Here is a 16,486-nt window from a genome sequence, read left to right on the forward strand (position 1 = left end):
TTCTCTTCTCTTCTCTTCTCTTCTCTTCTCTTCTCTTCTCTTCTCTTCTCTTCTCTTCTCTTCTCTGGCTGGTTTTGCTTTGCTCAGGAGAGATAATCTGCGTGCTTTGACTGGCTTTGGCCAAGTTTAACTTCTCTGCTGTTTTCTCTTGTCCCTTTTGTACAGGGAGTAAGGGAGAGGCAGGGAGGGAGAAGCTTGTGGCTTCCCCTGGTCCTTGGCTAGGAGGGTTTTTGTGTTGTTTGCTAATTGTTAGTATCTGCATAACATTGTAACTCCTGTATATTTTGTACACATTCATTGCATTCCAGTGTAGAGTGTAGTTCTTGCTTGTCAATACAGCTTCACTTGCTTCTAACTGAGTTGGTCTGGCAAAGCTAATGTTGGAGGGAAACTTCAACCCACCACACATAAAATTCAAGTATTCTTAAAAGTTATGAAGAGGAAAGAGTTGTGTTCTTCTACAAGACGTAATCTGGTAGATTGAAGGTAATAATTTTCTTTGGATTCTGCAACACACTAGTGAGTGAAACTTAGTGATTTATCTTGCTGAAGTAGTTACAGTGATCAGACTTCTCTTACTCCTGTATCTTCCAACACCCAAACAGCAAGTTCATTGGGGAAGAGCAGCAATCTTCAGGATTTCCCCAATCCTGAAGATTAAAAACTGCATACACTACAAAATCTGCTCTAAGGTTCTGCTTCTCATGGAATTCCTTACGTTACAAAGTTACAAAGTGGTTCTCAAGAGAGATGCCACAGAATGGGGAAACTAGTATTATTATTTGTCCCCCAAAATCAACATCAGCTTGAAAAGCTGGGAGAACTTCTAGGTTGCACCTGGTAAGGCATTTCACTGATGTTAAGGCTGAGTCAGAAAGAGCCCTAAATACATCATGGAAATGAAGTGATTGCAGTTAGTCAGCTTTGCTTCTGCACTGCTGGGAAACAGCATGTGAGTTCCACCTCTCACAATACAGGCTGCATCTTCAGCTACAACTAAGTAGGAAATCCAATGGCCCATCTCTAGATTTGTGTCTGACTTAGCTAAACATGCTGAAATTTGTGTTTGACAACATCGAAGACTGATGTTGGAAGCTGACCCTGCTTTTTACAGAGATTTACAGCTAACAGAGGTAAACTATACAAAAAAATGAAAAAGGCAATGAAAAGTGATCTGGGGAGGAATGCATAAAAAGAAGCTTGGCCAGCAGGTTAAGGAAGGTGATTCTCCTCCTCCACTGTGCTCTTGTGAGGCTCTGCTTGAAGTACTATGTTCAGCCCTGGTGCTCCCAGCACAAGACAGACATGGACTTGTTGGGTCAGATCCTGAGGAGAACCATGAAAATTTTTAGAAGGATAGAATATCTCTCCTACAGAGATAGGCTGAGAGGTCATGGCTTGGATGGGTAGATTCTTTGCTGGGTAAAAACCTGGCTGGATGGATGAGCCCGAAGTGTGGTGGTGAATGGAATGAAATCCAGTCGGTCAGTCACAAGGGGCTGTTTTCAGGCCAGTCTTGCTTAGTATCTTTATCAACTATCTGGATGAGGGGATTGACTGCATCCTCAATAAGTCTGAAGATGACCCCAAAGTGAGTGGGAGTGTTGATCTACTCAAAGGTGGGAAAGAGACCTGGACAGGCTGGATTGATGGGCTAAGGTCAATTGTATGATGTTCAACCAGGCTGAGTGCCAAATCCTCCATGTGGGTCATAAAAACCCCAAGCAATGTTACAGGCTTGGGGCATAGTGGCTGGAAAGCTGCCCACCTGAAAAGGATCCAGGAGTGCTGGTTGACAGAAGGCTGAACATGAGTCAGTAGTGTGTTCAGGTGTCCAAGAAGGCCAATGGCATCCTGGCCTGTGTCAGGAATAGTGTGGTGAGCAGGACCAGGGAAGTGCTCTGCACTGGTAAGGAGAGTAAATGGTCTGAAGTTGTGCCAGGGCAGGGTTAGATTGGATATTAGGAAAAACTGATTTAGTGGAAGAGTGGTCAGGCATTGGAACAGGCTGCCCAGGGTGGTGGTAGAGTCACCGTCCCTGGAGATGTTAAAAAAACTTGTGGACATGGCACTTAGGGACATGGTTTAATGGCCATGGTGATGTCAAGTTGAGAGTTGGACTTGGTCATCTTAGAGGTCCTTTCCATATGAAACAATCTAGGTTCAGCCTGGAGAAGAGAAGGCTCCAGGAAGACCTTATTGCAGCATTTCAGTACTTAAAGGGGGCTTATAAGAGAGATGGAAAAGGTTTTTTTTTCACCAGGGCAAGGGGTAATAGTTTTAAACTGAAACAGAATAGATTTAGATTAGATCTATAGAAGATAGTCTTTACTATGAGGATGGCAAGACACTGGACAAGATACTCAAAGATGATGTGGATGGCCCACCTCTGGAAGTGTTCAAAGGAGTCATCATCACTGCAACCCACTTTTATCACTTCAGAGAAAGGAAATTTTACACCAAGGAGACAGAATTAGGTGAGTCTGACTAAACTTTTTGAGGTTGTGCTGCATTTTGCACAGTTGACAGCACTGCTGAATTCTCCAGCCCCTACATAACTTTACCCAGTGTAAGAATGGCTGCTGCAGTTCTACCAACTAAAATGCAGTATGACTTATTACTTAAATTAAAATGAATTCCAAAGCAGTCTGACCACAGTAAGGCAGAAAGCACAGGAGATTTAAGCATGAGGGTATTTTTGCAAATGCCACCTGAAGAGCCCAAGATGTATTTTCTAAAGCACTCTGAGTTCTTTTTAAGGAGCTTAAGCCTTAGGAAAAGTCACCAGGATCTTCATCAACATTTTGGTACCTAAATACAAAGCTCTGAAGTCACAATTGAAAATAAGAGAGGACAAGTTCTAACGGGGCGACGGAGATAGGAATCAATACGGCTGACCAATATGATCAAGTATTGTTCCTTTATTGTTCCAGTGTTGCAGGCCTATGGTGCAGGCCTGAGGTGCAGGCCTATGGAGCAGGCCTGTAGTGCAAGTATAGCACAGTAAAGTGTAGAAGAAACAGGAGACAGGAAAGGCAGAAGTGCGTAGCAAGGCAACTGCTACAACTTATATAAACTCGAAGAGCCTCGTTGGCATAGCTCCATTGGTTCCCTCTGAGTGACCACACATTGCACTATTACAGATTATTGGTCCAACTACTAATGACACAACGAGGTTGTTGATGCAGGTGCATGTCCTGTTGTCCCAAGATAACTGTCCATGTTTATAGCTACCAGTGTCTTGTTTTAGTTACATGCTGCAGGCACAGCACTGTTTTGCTACACTGCTAGCTGGCTCTGCACTTATGCTGAGCACGGCCTACCACCATGTCAGGCTCTAGGCCTGCACTGCCAGATTGCTCGCACTGCTCGTCGCTGGCATTGCCACAAAGTTCTGTGTTAGTGAACAGGTGAAGCACAGTAAGTGTTTCACTCCATGCCTCCACACCCAATGCTGAGATCAGCATCAGCACCACAAACACAGGAACAAGGGTCTAATTCTCTGTCTTGTTCCACAGACTGAATACCCATTAGCCAATGCAGCATAATCAGGTCTATTTATGTGGTGTATTAGTTTTAAGGGAAAGAAATCAGTCTGCATTGTGCAAAACCTTTATTATAAGAATCACAACTGAGGATGACTGAGAGATGGTCTTCATAAATACATTTCTCATCCAAACTAAGACACCAATGTGCATGCATCCTCTTGCACACATCAGTGTACTTCACACACTGTTTTGCCAAGACATCTAATATGGCAAGGTGTACAGTTTTAGCACCCAGAACTGTAATTAAAGATTGCATGTTGTGACGGTTTAGGCTGTGCCTTTAGGAAAAGACAGCTGCAGAATTCTCGAGCTGAATGTTTGGGTGTAAAAAGGAAAACAAAGATTAATTCTAAACGAATTTCATTGGTCAGATGCGAGATGTACCATAGAAAACATCTCTCACATTATTTTTTCTCACTCACTCCAGCTTCAGTCTGTTCTGTCTTTGGCTTCTTGGCCAGAGAGCATGCAGCTGACCCTGGACTGAAACTCATAAGATAAGGAACCTAACTTTTTAACAACTGATTTGAGCTAACAAATTTCCCTTCATATCCTTTTCTCTCTCCTTTTTTACCTAATTAATTACTACTAACTACTGGAGCACCTCTCCTGTGAGGACAGGCTGGGACTTTTCAGGCTGGAGAAGAGAAGAGAAGACACTGGGAAGACCTAACAGTGGGCTTTCAGTACCTGAAGGGGGTCTACAAGAAGGCTGAAGAGGGACGGTGTACAATGGCATATAGCGATAGGACAAGGGGCAATGGTTTGAAATTAGCGATGAGCTGATTGAGATTGGATGTTAGGAGCAAGTTCTTTACCATGATGCTAGTGGAACACTGGAACAGGTTACCCAGGGAGGTGGTTGAGGCCCCAGCCCTGGGGATAATTCAAGGTCAGGCTTGACAAGGTTTTGAGCAACCTGATCTAGTGGAGAATGTCCCTGCTTACTGCAGGGGGTTTGGACTGGATGACCTTTGAAGGTCCCTTTCAACCCAAACAATTCTATGATTCTATGATAGCTGGCTGAAAAAGATACACTGACTTGTACTACTGAAGAGCACAAGTCACTTCCTCACACACAAGCCTTGCAAAATTCTGGTGTAACTTGCAAGGTCAGAATGCTTCCATGATACCATACAGTCATTTTACCTTTATTACAGGCTCATCTGCTAGAAGAAGCTGGTTTGTTTCTGTGGGACCTGCCTGACACAAAAGTCATTGGGCAGGACTGCCAAAATGATTAGGAAACACGGTAGCTCAGTCATTATTAAAAGGAGATATATTAGGCCTTATATTGATGTTAGGAAATGCAGAAGAAAAATACTATTCCCACCTGTGAGCTTGATAAAGGTCAGAGCTAGAATTCTCCTAAGTACTGGGACTTCAAGACCTTTTGACTACTAAGCACCAAATCTGCAGGAACTCATTTGACCAGTCATTAAAAACCCAAGCAAACAGCATTAAAACAAAATACTTCTTACATTCAGTGGTCTCTATCTAGTCAACATCCACAATTACCAGTGAGGTAAATATTTTTATCTTGATTACTCCTAAGGACAGAAAGAAATGACATCACAGAGAGGCTGAATCTCTGCAGGGACTCAGAATCATGCCAGGAACAGAAGACGTGCATTACTGACTACAGTTCTTGCACTGTATTTCTTTATGGGATTTACAAGCAGGTGACAAAACCATGAAAATAGATGGAGAGCACACCAAGCAGTTGGCTACAGTCAGATTATCACCTCCTAAGTAATGATTTGCATTTTTTCCTTTACCTAAGAACTTCACTTTTATTACTGTGGAAGACAGCTCTCTGAGCAAGTAAACAGTCCCCATTTGTCTTGCAATCTGATTCATTTTTATGGCAACTCAGCACTAAAAGCAAAGTTTCTCATAAATTTCCATTGCTTATACCGAAGACTTTGAAGAGACACTCTCCAAACAAGACACTTGACAAACACTATCAGATAACTCACCATCAGTAGCTTGAAGACTGTATGTCAGGCCCAGCGCCAGGTAACCCTTTGCTAGGGACTCTCCAGCATCCTCACCCATGTCTATCACTGTTTTAGCAAAGTATTCTCCTTCTTCCAGCTGTAAAAGAGGTAGGCTGAGACTTACTGGCATTTCCTCTGTATTTGTTTCAGTAAGATTACCCCACTAAACTTACCTGTAAGTGATCCTGAGAGCCATTCACACAAGGGCCTCCAGTGATCACAGTAAACACTCATACAAAGAAGGACACAGAAGGTGGGCACAGAAGGTGCACTTGCATGGGTTTGGGTTTGTTTTGAGTATCCACTCCAAACTTAAACATCTGTTTAAGGTTAATGAAGAATACTACCTTATTTTATTTTTTTCCTTCAGATATGCTTCAATCACATAACCATAAGCACAAATGTTGGCCCAACTGACTACTTACATGTTATCCTAGCAGTACACTAAAAGTGCTAACAAGTTCCTTCAAAGGAAGAGCCTCCTGGTTTGGTGTACAATGTATTTTAAACATTAGCAAATTTCACTTCCTTTTAAAACATCAACACGAGTAAAGTAACAAAGCACTTCACTACAAGGTGAGTTCAGCTCCTGCTTGCAGTTCTGCTGCCACAAGGAGGCAGAAAACTCAGGACACAAATTGTGATCTTTGTATCTTTTGTGAAGATATCACTTCCTTGAAAATGCATTCTGTGTTACTAGCAAAGGTCTTTTCCAACCTGGTCTGGTCTGGTCCATTCCATTCCATTCCATGACAGGAAGAGATAGCAATCATGACTACTCAGGATCAGCCATCAAAATGGTGAAATCCATAAGCTGTTTGTGTCCAGTTCTGGGCACAATACATTTTTGTTTCAAATCCAACTAGTTTAGACTCAAATAGTGTGGGTGTAACTGCAATGCACTCTCTCAATACTCAATTTTGCCAGACTTAAGCCCCTCTTAGTTCTTAAATCTCTAAAAGGAAACACGTGCAGTGAACTGGAATCAAAATATAACATCTGCAATGACCTGTTAATATGCTAACTAGGAACAGAATCTACTTGACTTGATGTAATATCCTGCCAATGGGCCTCCTAGTTATTTCACTTGAAGACAATTGGGTGACAACATTAACTAACAGCTTCATAAACAAGGGAGCTAGTATTTATTAGATTATACCAAACATAAGAAAAAAATTACTGCTAATGTAATCATGAAGAAAGGCTGAAAAGTGCAAGCAAAGAAACAATCTCCACTGCTTAGGGTCTTTTCATTTGTACAGCTCCCTGAGGCCTTACAATTCAAACTACACATAGAACAATAGTTGCCCAATATCTGAAACCTCCAATCAGTCAGCCCTATGACCAGAGAAGGGCAATGAGGCTTGGGAGAAGCCTTGAGCACAGCCCTATGAGGAGAGGCTGAGGGAGCTGGTGTGGCTTAGCCTGGACAATAGGAGGCTCAGGGCAGATCTTATTGCTGTCTACAACTACCTGAAGGGAGGTTGTAGCCAGGAGGGAGCTGGTCTCTTCTCTCAAGCAACCAGCACCAGAACAGGAGGACACAGTCTCAAGCTGCACCAGGGGAAGTTTAGGCTGGAGGTGAGGAGAAAGTTCTTCACAGAGAGAGTTGTTAGCCATTGGAATGTGCTGCCCAGGGAGGTGGTGGAGTCACCATCCCTGGAGGTGTTCAAGAAGGGATTGGACATGGCACTAGGTGCCATGGTCTAGTCATGAGGTTTGTGGTGACAGGTTGGACTTGATGATCTTTGAGGTCTCTTCCAACCTTGGTGATTCTGTAATTCTTTTGCCATCACAAATCTACATTTCCACTCTTTCTTTATTGTTTCCCCTGTTCTCTCCACACACACTTTTGCCCAAGCAGCCATCCATTATACGAAGAAAAGAGCTATACAAGGAATTCTAATGCCTAGCAAACAGGGGTAGGGGTGGGTAGAGTGGATGAATAAAAGAGATTAAATGAAAGGTCTGGAGCTGACATGAAGACATTTAAAATTGGAGAGATTTTGCTCCATTGTTTCTCTGAATGGTCACCTGATGGTGTTTCAAGGCTCTGAATGATGGCCTACACTGCATAAATCAGCAGCTCACCATTTGGCTTTCTTGCCTGCCAGTTACCCAGGGCCACCTGTGAGTGTCAGATTAATCTACTGCATGAATAATGAAACCTACAACTTTTCAGAATGGTTGAAAGAGCTCTTCTAGCACATTCTTGTACACATTTATTCATACTAAACACTAATGGCACTTGGACCAGCCACAAAGATTCCCATGAATGCAAACTTGGGTCAGCTGAAGGCTGCTTTGAAAATAAGTGGCCTTGAAAACTCCTAACACAGCTGTTTCTGTTCATGGCAGCATCTACTTCTTGAAGCACACAGCCACTTTGCCTGCCATCCCTGCTGTGGCTGCCATCTGCCCCCTCTTCTCTCATTCTCCAACTCTTCCATCATTCTGGTAATGTCTGAAAAGTGAAACCTTTCACTCATACTACCTACTAAAGCTTCAGCTCTACAGGTCATCAGTCTTGCTGATTGCCTAGTCAGCCACAAATCTAGAAACTACTGAGTGAGAAAGGAATTCTTGAGTGAAAAAGGAATACCCATCTTGAGGCATACTTGAGGCTACCAACTAAATTGCAGGGGCTACCAGACTGCAGTCTGGATGAAAACATCCTCTACACACCTGAGTAAGGGCTGATCACAGTTTGAGCTGTGATCTGCCAGTAAAGCTGTGTCTATAGGGGTGTTAAGCAGATGCCACATCTGTAGCACTTTGCTGTAGTGATGAGAAGGGGGAGGAAGACCTCCAAATGAGGCATCAAGCCCTCTGAAGTCCACCAGGTAAAATCCTTCCCAGCTGCAGGTTCTGCATGCTGCCATATGACCTGAAGCAGTAGGAGATGCTCCCTCTTTCTCCTCTCTACACATGCTGCCAGGTATGTAAAGTCTCACCCTGTGGGACTCCCAAAAGTTGTGAGCTTGAGGTACACAGAAAGGAGCTAAGTGGCAGACAGCTTATCAAGAGAATCAAGATGTACATTCCCACTCCTACTGCACAGCCAGGGCTCAGCCTCAATACGAAAGGAACTTAAGTGGTTAATTCACTTCAGAGGAGGACTCCAGTCTTTAAGGTGACACAACACTGCACTGGAAGGGTAAAGAACATGGCTCAAAACTTCTTGTTGCACCTTACAGCTATGTCCTTGCTAGCAAGCTCTAAACCACAGGATGCCACACGTCCTCCTCAATAGCCTCACTTTGTGATTTGGAAACACAGTGTGTGGCTGTTCCCAGCTCGGCTCCAAGAGTAGCTCACAACACCATGGGAAAGATATTTCCTTGGGCATCAAGTAGTACCAACATAACTTTTAATTTCAGTTTTCTGAATTTGTTATTCTCTCAGAACAAAGCAAAAATCCAAGTCTCAAAGCCACATAAATGCACTTCAGATTTGGCCCTTACTATTGTTCTATTCTTCTGCTTGCTTTGGACTTAATAGCCGGTGAAGGGCAGCACCACATACCTGCATGGAAGAAAGCCATAAAGCAGGTATGGAAAAACAACCTAACAGGAACTTTCTGTATTTTGAACTCAAGGTGTATAAATTGCCAGCAGGCACCTGGAAGCACCAGTAATCGACCTCTGCACCACTCACAACACACACCTGGCACCTGCAGAGAGATGAGCTGCCAAACTCTGACCTGACGCTGGCAAGACTAATACTGTGGGGTTGTTTGGTTTATTTTCCCCTTCCACCCCCTCCATCATCTTTGACTGAAAACGAACAGTTGTTAGCTGTGGAGCCCTGAGGGATGTTTTCACTGAAACAGAGAATGGCTGTTCCACACGCTCTTGTTATTTGACCGTAGCTTTTGGTGTGTGCTCAAGCCAAGCCTGGGGGCATGCTGGGGAACAGCAGGTGCTGTCCTCTGGCCTGTTGCTACCCAGCAGGTTTCCAACTGCCACTCAGATTGTTTTTAGAAAAGCTCAAGCCCTACCCCTCTGAATCTATGCCCTCCAGGACTGTGAGAGCTGTAGCTCTCACCAGCATAGACTTAAGACAACTGGGGAGAAGCAAACTGATGATGTACAGCAGCACAGCAGCACAGAAATGCATCAAAAAAGAGTGCAGAAAGGAGAGGCAGGAAATATGTGAAGTGGCATAGGACTCAGGCCAGCAGATGTGGTCAGTGAAGCAGTGGAGTGTGGACACCAATGAGACCACATGATACCCAAGCATGTAAGAGACACAAATCATATAGGGTTATCTACATTATCTACATAAAATCATGCATAATTTTCATTATATTGGGTTGTAAGTGCAGAGACTAATTCTAATGAGTGAAAATTAAATATTGGCAAAAGAGGGAAAATGTGCAGGAAGAAAGTGGTCAGTAAAGCATAGTATAATTAATTGAAAGCTTTTATCCCACAGCAGTTTACAGCATACAAAGCAAATCATGTTACATACGTCAGGAAAAAAACCAACAATCCCAGGCTCTCTATTTTTGGTCTAGTCAGCATTTTCTCCATGTCACCAGTGCTAAGCCCACCAACTTCCTCAGCATGGAAGCTCAACCCTCAGCACTGAGGAGTACTTGGGCCCTTCCTACACTGCAACAAGAGTGGTTCGTTCACAGGGGAGATGTATATAAGGCAAAATTCTTGCTCCTTTTAGACACTGCTCATGTCTAAACTCCTTGGGGTTGCCCCAACAACAGGAGCTATGATGAAAGCAAGAATGTCTTTTGAAAGATGGAAAAAAAATCTCTAGTAGCTCCTCACCATTCACTGCTTTCTCAGTAACATCCTGCCCTAGCAATGCCTGTTTTCTTGATAGTCTTATTGGCAGGCAAAGTAACTCAAAGAATGGGACTAGATTTGGTCTTTCAGTATTACTCTTACTGAGCATTTCCATGCAGCTCCAGGGCTCTCAGGCAACTGAGTGCAAGCACGTGCACAGCAGTTGTTATCTACACTGACAGGTTCAACAACAGACAGAAGGAAAGAGAAGCACTCTGGGATTAAGTGGTCTGCAAAAGAAATGAATGATAAACTGTTACCTCAGAACTATGCAGCTCTAAATCTACATGCTGCCAACCTCCACACACATATCCCAAGTCCACCCTGTCACCACAGACCTCATGACTAAACCATGGCACCAAGTGCCATGTTTTATTGAACTTCATGAGGTGGGCACAAGCCAACCTCATGAAGTTCAGTAAGAGCAAGTGCAGGGTCCTGCATCTGGGTCGAGGCAATCCCAGGCACAAATACAGGCTGGGCAGTGACTGGCTGGAAAGCAGCCCTGAGGAGAGAGACTTGGGGGTGCTGGTGGACAAAAAGCTCAACATGAGCTCTCAGTGTGCACTTGCAGCCCGCAAAGCCAATCAGATCCTGGGCTGCATCAGGAGAAGTGTGGCTAGCAGGTCGAGGGAGGTGATCCTCCCCCTCTACTCAGCCCTGGTGAGACCCCACCTAGAGTACTGTGTCCAGTTCTGGAGCCCCTATTACAAGAGGGATGTGGAGGTGCTGGAACATGTCCAGAGAAGGGCCACAAGGATGATCAGAGGGCTGGAGCACCTCTCCTATGAGGGCAGACTGAAGGAGTTGGGGCTGTTCAGTCTGCAGAAGAGAAGGCTCCGAGGTGACCTAATTGTGGCCTTCCAGTATCTGAAGGGGGCCTACAGGAAGGCTGGGGAAGGACTTCTCAGGATATCAGGTAGTGATAGGACTAGGGAGAATGGAATGAAGATGGAGGTGGGGAGATTCAGGCTAGATGTGAGGAGGAGGTTCTTCACCATGAGAGTGGTGAAACCCTGGAATGTGTTGTCCAGGGAGGTGGTTGAGGCCCTGTCCCTGGGGGTGTTTAAGAGCAGGCTGGATGAGGCTCTGTCCAGCCTGATCTAGTGTGGGGTGTCCCTGCCCATGGCAGGGGGGTTGGAACTAGATGATCCTTGTGGTCCCTTCCAACCCTGAATGAAACTATGAAACTATGTCTCTGCCCTCTGAGCTAAGTGCTCGAGCTGAGCATCACTAGGACGAGCAAGTTAAAAAGAATGCTGCAGCTTTTGCCATGGGGCAAAGTGTCTTCAAAAGCTCCTAACAGCTGATAATGCTGGCACCATTTGTTGCTACATGAGTTTAGCACAACACCACTATTTCTGCTGTATCAACTGTAGGGCAACAAAAATACTAAGAGGATGCCTAATGCCTTCCCACTTTCTGTCAGTCCAGGATCCTAGAAGACTCAAGTTGATCCTAGGACTATAGCATGTTTTGAAACCAATGGAGTAAAAGGAGCAAGAAAGCATAATAGTATCTCTAGTATCTCTAGGTTGCCTTTAAAAAAGCTCCTAAATTGGAGAAATGGAGAAATTCGGTATTTAACACTCGCCCATAGGCAGTCTTGGTTTTAGTATTTTCACACATGCCTGCTGTAGCAGGGTCCTGGAGAAATCACAATTAGCTGTACTGTTGAAGTATTTGTTCTTATTAAAAAAAACTACTTATGCTCCATCTAAAAGTCACTGCCAAAACAGGAAAATGAGAATTCAGCTGAGGCCATGCCAGGGAAGACTGAGTGAAAGAGGAAATTACAGCAAACCTTTGAGTAAGTGGAATTTTTATAGAGAATCCAGGCAGAACAACCTCAGTATAGACACGGAGTCATAGAATCAATAAGGTTGGAAAAGACCTCAAAGATCATCAAATCCAACCTGTCAGCCTACACCTCATGACTACTAAACCATGGCACCAAGTGCCATGTCCAGTCCCTTTTTGAACACCTCCAGGGACAGGGACTCCATCACCTCCCTGGGCAGCACATTCCAATGGCTAACAATGCTCTCTGTGAAGAACTTGCTCCTCACCTCCAGCCAAAACTTCCCCTGGTGCAGCTTGAGACTGTATCCGCTTGTTCTGGTGCTGGCTGCCTGGGAGAAGAGACCAACCCCCACCTGGCTACAACCTCACTTCAGGTAGTTGTACACAACAGTAAGGTCTCCCCTGAGTCTCCTCTTCTCCAGGCTAAACAACCCCAGCTCCCTCAGCCTCTCCTCACAGGGCTGTGCTCAAGGCCTCTCCACAGCCTCGTTGCCCTTCTCTGGACGCATTCAAGTGTCTCAATGTCCTCCTTAAACTGAGGGGCCCAGAACTGGACACAGGACTCAAGAAGTGGCCTAGCCAGTGCTGAGTACAGGGGCAGAAGGACTTCCCTGCTCTTGCTGGTCACACCATTCCTGATACAGGCCAGGATGCCACTGGCCTTCTTGTCCACCTGGGCACACTGCTGGCTCATGTTCAGCCAGCTGTCAAACAGTACCTCCAGGTCCCTTTCTGCCTGGCTGTTCTCCAGCCACTCTGACCCCTGCCTGTAGCACTGCATGGGGTTGTTGTGGCCAATGTGTAGAACCTGGCACTTAGATATGTTCAATCTCATGCCCTTGGACTCTGCCCATCTGTCCAGCCTGTCAAGGTCCCTCTGCAGAGCCCTTCTACCCTCTGACAGATCCACACCTGCCCCCAGCTTGGTGTCATCTGCAGATTTACTGATGACTGACTCAATCCCCTCCTCCAGATCATCAGTAAAGATATTGAACAGGATGGGGCCCAGCACTGATCCCTGGGGGACACCACTAGTGCCTGGCTGCCAGCTGGATGTGGCACCATTCACCACCACTCTCTGGGCTCGGCCCTCCAGCCAGTTCCTAACCCAGCACAGAGTGCTCCTGTCCAAGCCACAGGCTGACAGCTTGGCCAAGAGTTTGAGTTGGGGGACAGTGTCAAAGGCCTTGCTAAAGTCCAGGCAGACTACATCCACAGCTTGTCCCACATCCACCAGGCAGTCGCCTGGGCATAGAAGGAGATCAGGTTGCTCAAGCAGGACCTGCCCTTCCTAAATCCATGTTACACTGTAAGCTACATCAACTCTCCAATTTAAATTTGAAACAATGCTCTGAACTGCAATAATCAAAAACTTTGTAGTACATTCTGGAAAGCTACAAGACAGTGAGCTAAAGACAAAGGGGCTTTGTGTTCACATGCAAGTTCAGCAAACTGTTGTGCTGAAACCCTTTTGAACTGGAAGGACAGGCAGTAATTTTAAGCCCACTACAAAAGGCATTTAAAACATTTCTGTAATGGGCTAGATATAGCATAAAAGCTCCAAAGTTGCTGAAAACTACTCTAGCTCATGAGCTTTATAAAGTACAGGTCCAGTCACACTCTGACAAGGCAAGTGTGGTGTATATAAATGCAGTAATTTTGGAGTTGTTCTGGTCTTCCAAGCTGTGACATTTAGGCTGTGCCTTTAAGCTAGGAGCTATGGATGGTGTAAAAAGGAAAACCAAAGAAAAGATAACTCTAAATGAGTTTCATTGGTCAGATGAGTGGGATGTAGTTTTGCAATCTTACATTCTGTTCTCGCTCTCACTCCATCTCTTTCTGCTGGAATGCATGCATGCTGCCCATGGACAGAGACCGCTTATCAGCAAACTTGAGATAAGCAAAACTAGCTCCTTAACCATACTTTGAGCTAACTGAAATTCCCCTAACATCTTTCCTCTTCTCTTTTCTTCTAATTAACAGAAGAAAAAGGGATGGGAGAGGTTATGTATTCCTAAGTAAGAATAGAATAGAATAGAATAGAATAGAATAGAATAGAATAGAATAGAATAGAATAGAATAGAATAGAATAGAATAGAATAGAATAGAATAGAATAGACCTTCAAGATCATCGCATCCAACCAATCATCCAACACCACCTAGTCAACTAACCCATGGCACCAAGCACCCCATCAAGTGTCCTCCTGAATACCTCCAATGATGGTGACTCACCACCTCCCTGGGCAGCCCATTCCAATGGGTTGATGGGAGGCGAGATGGAATCCTCCTCCCAGGGAGGATTTCTGTGTTGTTTCTTTCCTGTAAATCCTTGTATAATATTGTAAATCCTGTATATTTGGTATATATTAATTGTCTTCCATTATTGCTTGTAAAATACAGCTTCATTCGCTTTCTCCAACTGAACTCAGCCCAGGTTCTGTTGATGTCAGTGGGTTAAACCATCACACTACAAACCCTCACACAAGCCAAATGGCAAAAGCTTTAGAATTAATGAAATATTGATGTACTGTTTATTCTGCTTTATTCTTTTAATTTATTAATGTGCAAAAGAGTCTAAAAAAGGTAACCAAAACAGTGCTTGGATCATTCAGCTGTTTACTGCAGGCCCAATCATGAAAGCTAGCGGTTGATGGGGCAGATCATCTGATGATGTAAGTCAGCAGGGTGCCAGTTGCCAGTAATACGCTAGTGGAGTAGTGCCAAATTACATCAGCTAATAATCTGTTCATGCTGTCACAACAGAAGCTGGGGGTGTTTAGTTCTTTTCCACATCAGGCTCTGTTATATATTGATTTGCACAGCACAATATGAGTGTATGTATGTTTGATTTGTTCTGCACTGAGAGATTATTTCATAGTTGGGATCCCAGCATCCTCAATGATTTCACAGAATCATAGAATCAGTAAGGAAAAGACCTCAGAGATCATCAAGTCCAACCTGTCACCCAACGCGTTGCCCTTCTCTGGGTACATTCAAGAGTTTCAATGTCCTTCTTAAACTGAGGGGCCCAGAACTGGACACAGTACTCAAGGTGTGGCCTAACCAGTTCAAGTGCCACAATAGATTTAAATCATTATGGCACATTTCAATTAGTTGTTTGTTTTCCCTGGTTCTTAAAGCATTCTGAGACACCACGTACAAAGCCAACAAAACAAGTTAAGTAGCCACTAGATTAATCAAGAAAGAAACTGTTCTCTGCTCCTTATGACATTCTGTAATCACCCAGCTGCATCAATGTTTTGGGAATTTTGTTATTGCTTTTAACTGAAATAAGACTAAAGTACTGCTTGTTCACAGATAATAAACAAACTGAGTACAATGCTATGCCAAAGGCCTGTAAGTGGACAGATGCAGGACATACAAATTAGCTGTTTCATTTGGATAAATGGCGAACTGATTTCACCCTTTTCTTGCCTAGCCAGCAATCAAGGACGTTGATGTATTTCCTAATGTAGAAATTAATCATATTTTATATGTTCTGAAAAGCCAGATATATTTGAGTACTTTTAACTGTTAGTATCTGTCCATTAGATTGTTCCCATACCATGTCTATCCTCCTTTCTATTTATGGTGACATTGATCATCTTGTTCACTTTCAGTTTAAGTGATTCAATTCTGATTTGATTGCCATGTAATTTAAATGCAAATAATTACTGTAAAGATGACATTTAGAAAAACAGGTCTGCTAAGCAGGAAGGTCTTTATTAAGCACAGGAGCTTGCCAGTAATATCCGAAGCCTCCCTTCGAATATGCGATGAGGGAACTTAGCACTTCAGTTCTTTTAAAAGATGCTCACTCTGATTTTCCTCTAACTGCCCTTAATTAAAGCTCTTCAGTAACATTATCAAGTTTGATATCAGGGTAAAGCACAGGACACTGAGTGAAAGTAAGAGGGGAGAGGATTATTTCAAATTTGGGTTGAGTTCATAAAGTTGTGCTCTAGAATACTGCAGTAAAATGAGCCTGCTGTGAAATCACCTTTGGATTTCATACTGCACCCCATTTCTGAGCCATGGCGTTCCACACAGTGAAAAAAACAGTACACAGAAGAAAAATCCTTTTACATTGCAGTAAATCTAACCCAGTTCATTTTAACTTACTTTCTCCTATATTTTAGGGCTAAACTGTTGCTTTATGAGCTGTTCCATGTATGAGAAGCCCGGAGCCACTGGATTGCTTGAGGACAGAGTTAGAAGTGAACCCTGTACTCAGCACTGGTTAGGCCACACCTTGAGTCCTGTGTCCAGTTCTGGGCTCCTCAATTTAAGAAGGACATTGAGACTCTTGAATGTGTCCAGAGAATGGCAA

At 43.9% G+C, this 16,486-nt stretch overlaps 1 protein-coding gene across 1 annotated transcript in view; it reads right to left on the reverse strand.

Annotated features, from left to right (window-relative positions):
- Positions 1–16,486, reverse strand: part of TTC7A (tetratricopeptide repeat domain 7A) — a 142,778-nt gene that overhangs the window by 45,314 nt on the left and 80,978 nt on the right. Inside the window, exon 12 of the mRNA XM_068158827.1 lies at positions 5,528–5,645. Within this exon, the coding sequence (XP_068014928.1) occupies positions 5,528–5,645 (118 nt within the window). The remainder of the gene's footprint in view (positions 1–5,527; positions 5,646–16,486) is intronic.

The sequence above is a fragment of the Melanerpes formicivorus genome, unplaced genomic scaffold, assembly GCF_026170545.1.
Source record: "Melanerpes formicivorus ecotype bairdi unplaced genomic scaffold, bMelFor1.0.p_v2 SCAF_43, whole genome shotgun sequence".
Classification (NCBI taxonomy): domain Eukaryota; kingdom Metazoa; phylum Chordata; class Aves; order Piciformes; family Picidae; genus Melanerpes; species Melanerpes formicivorus.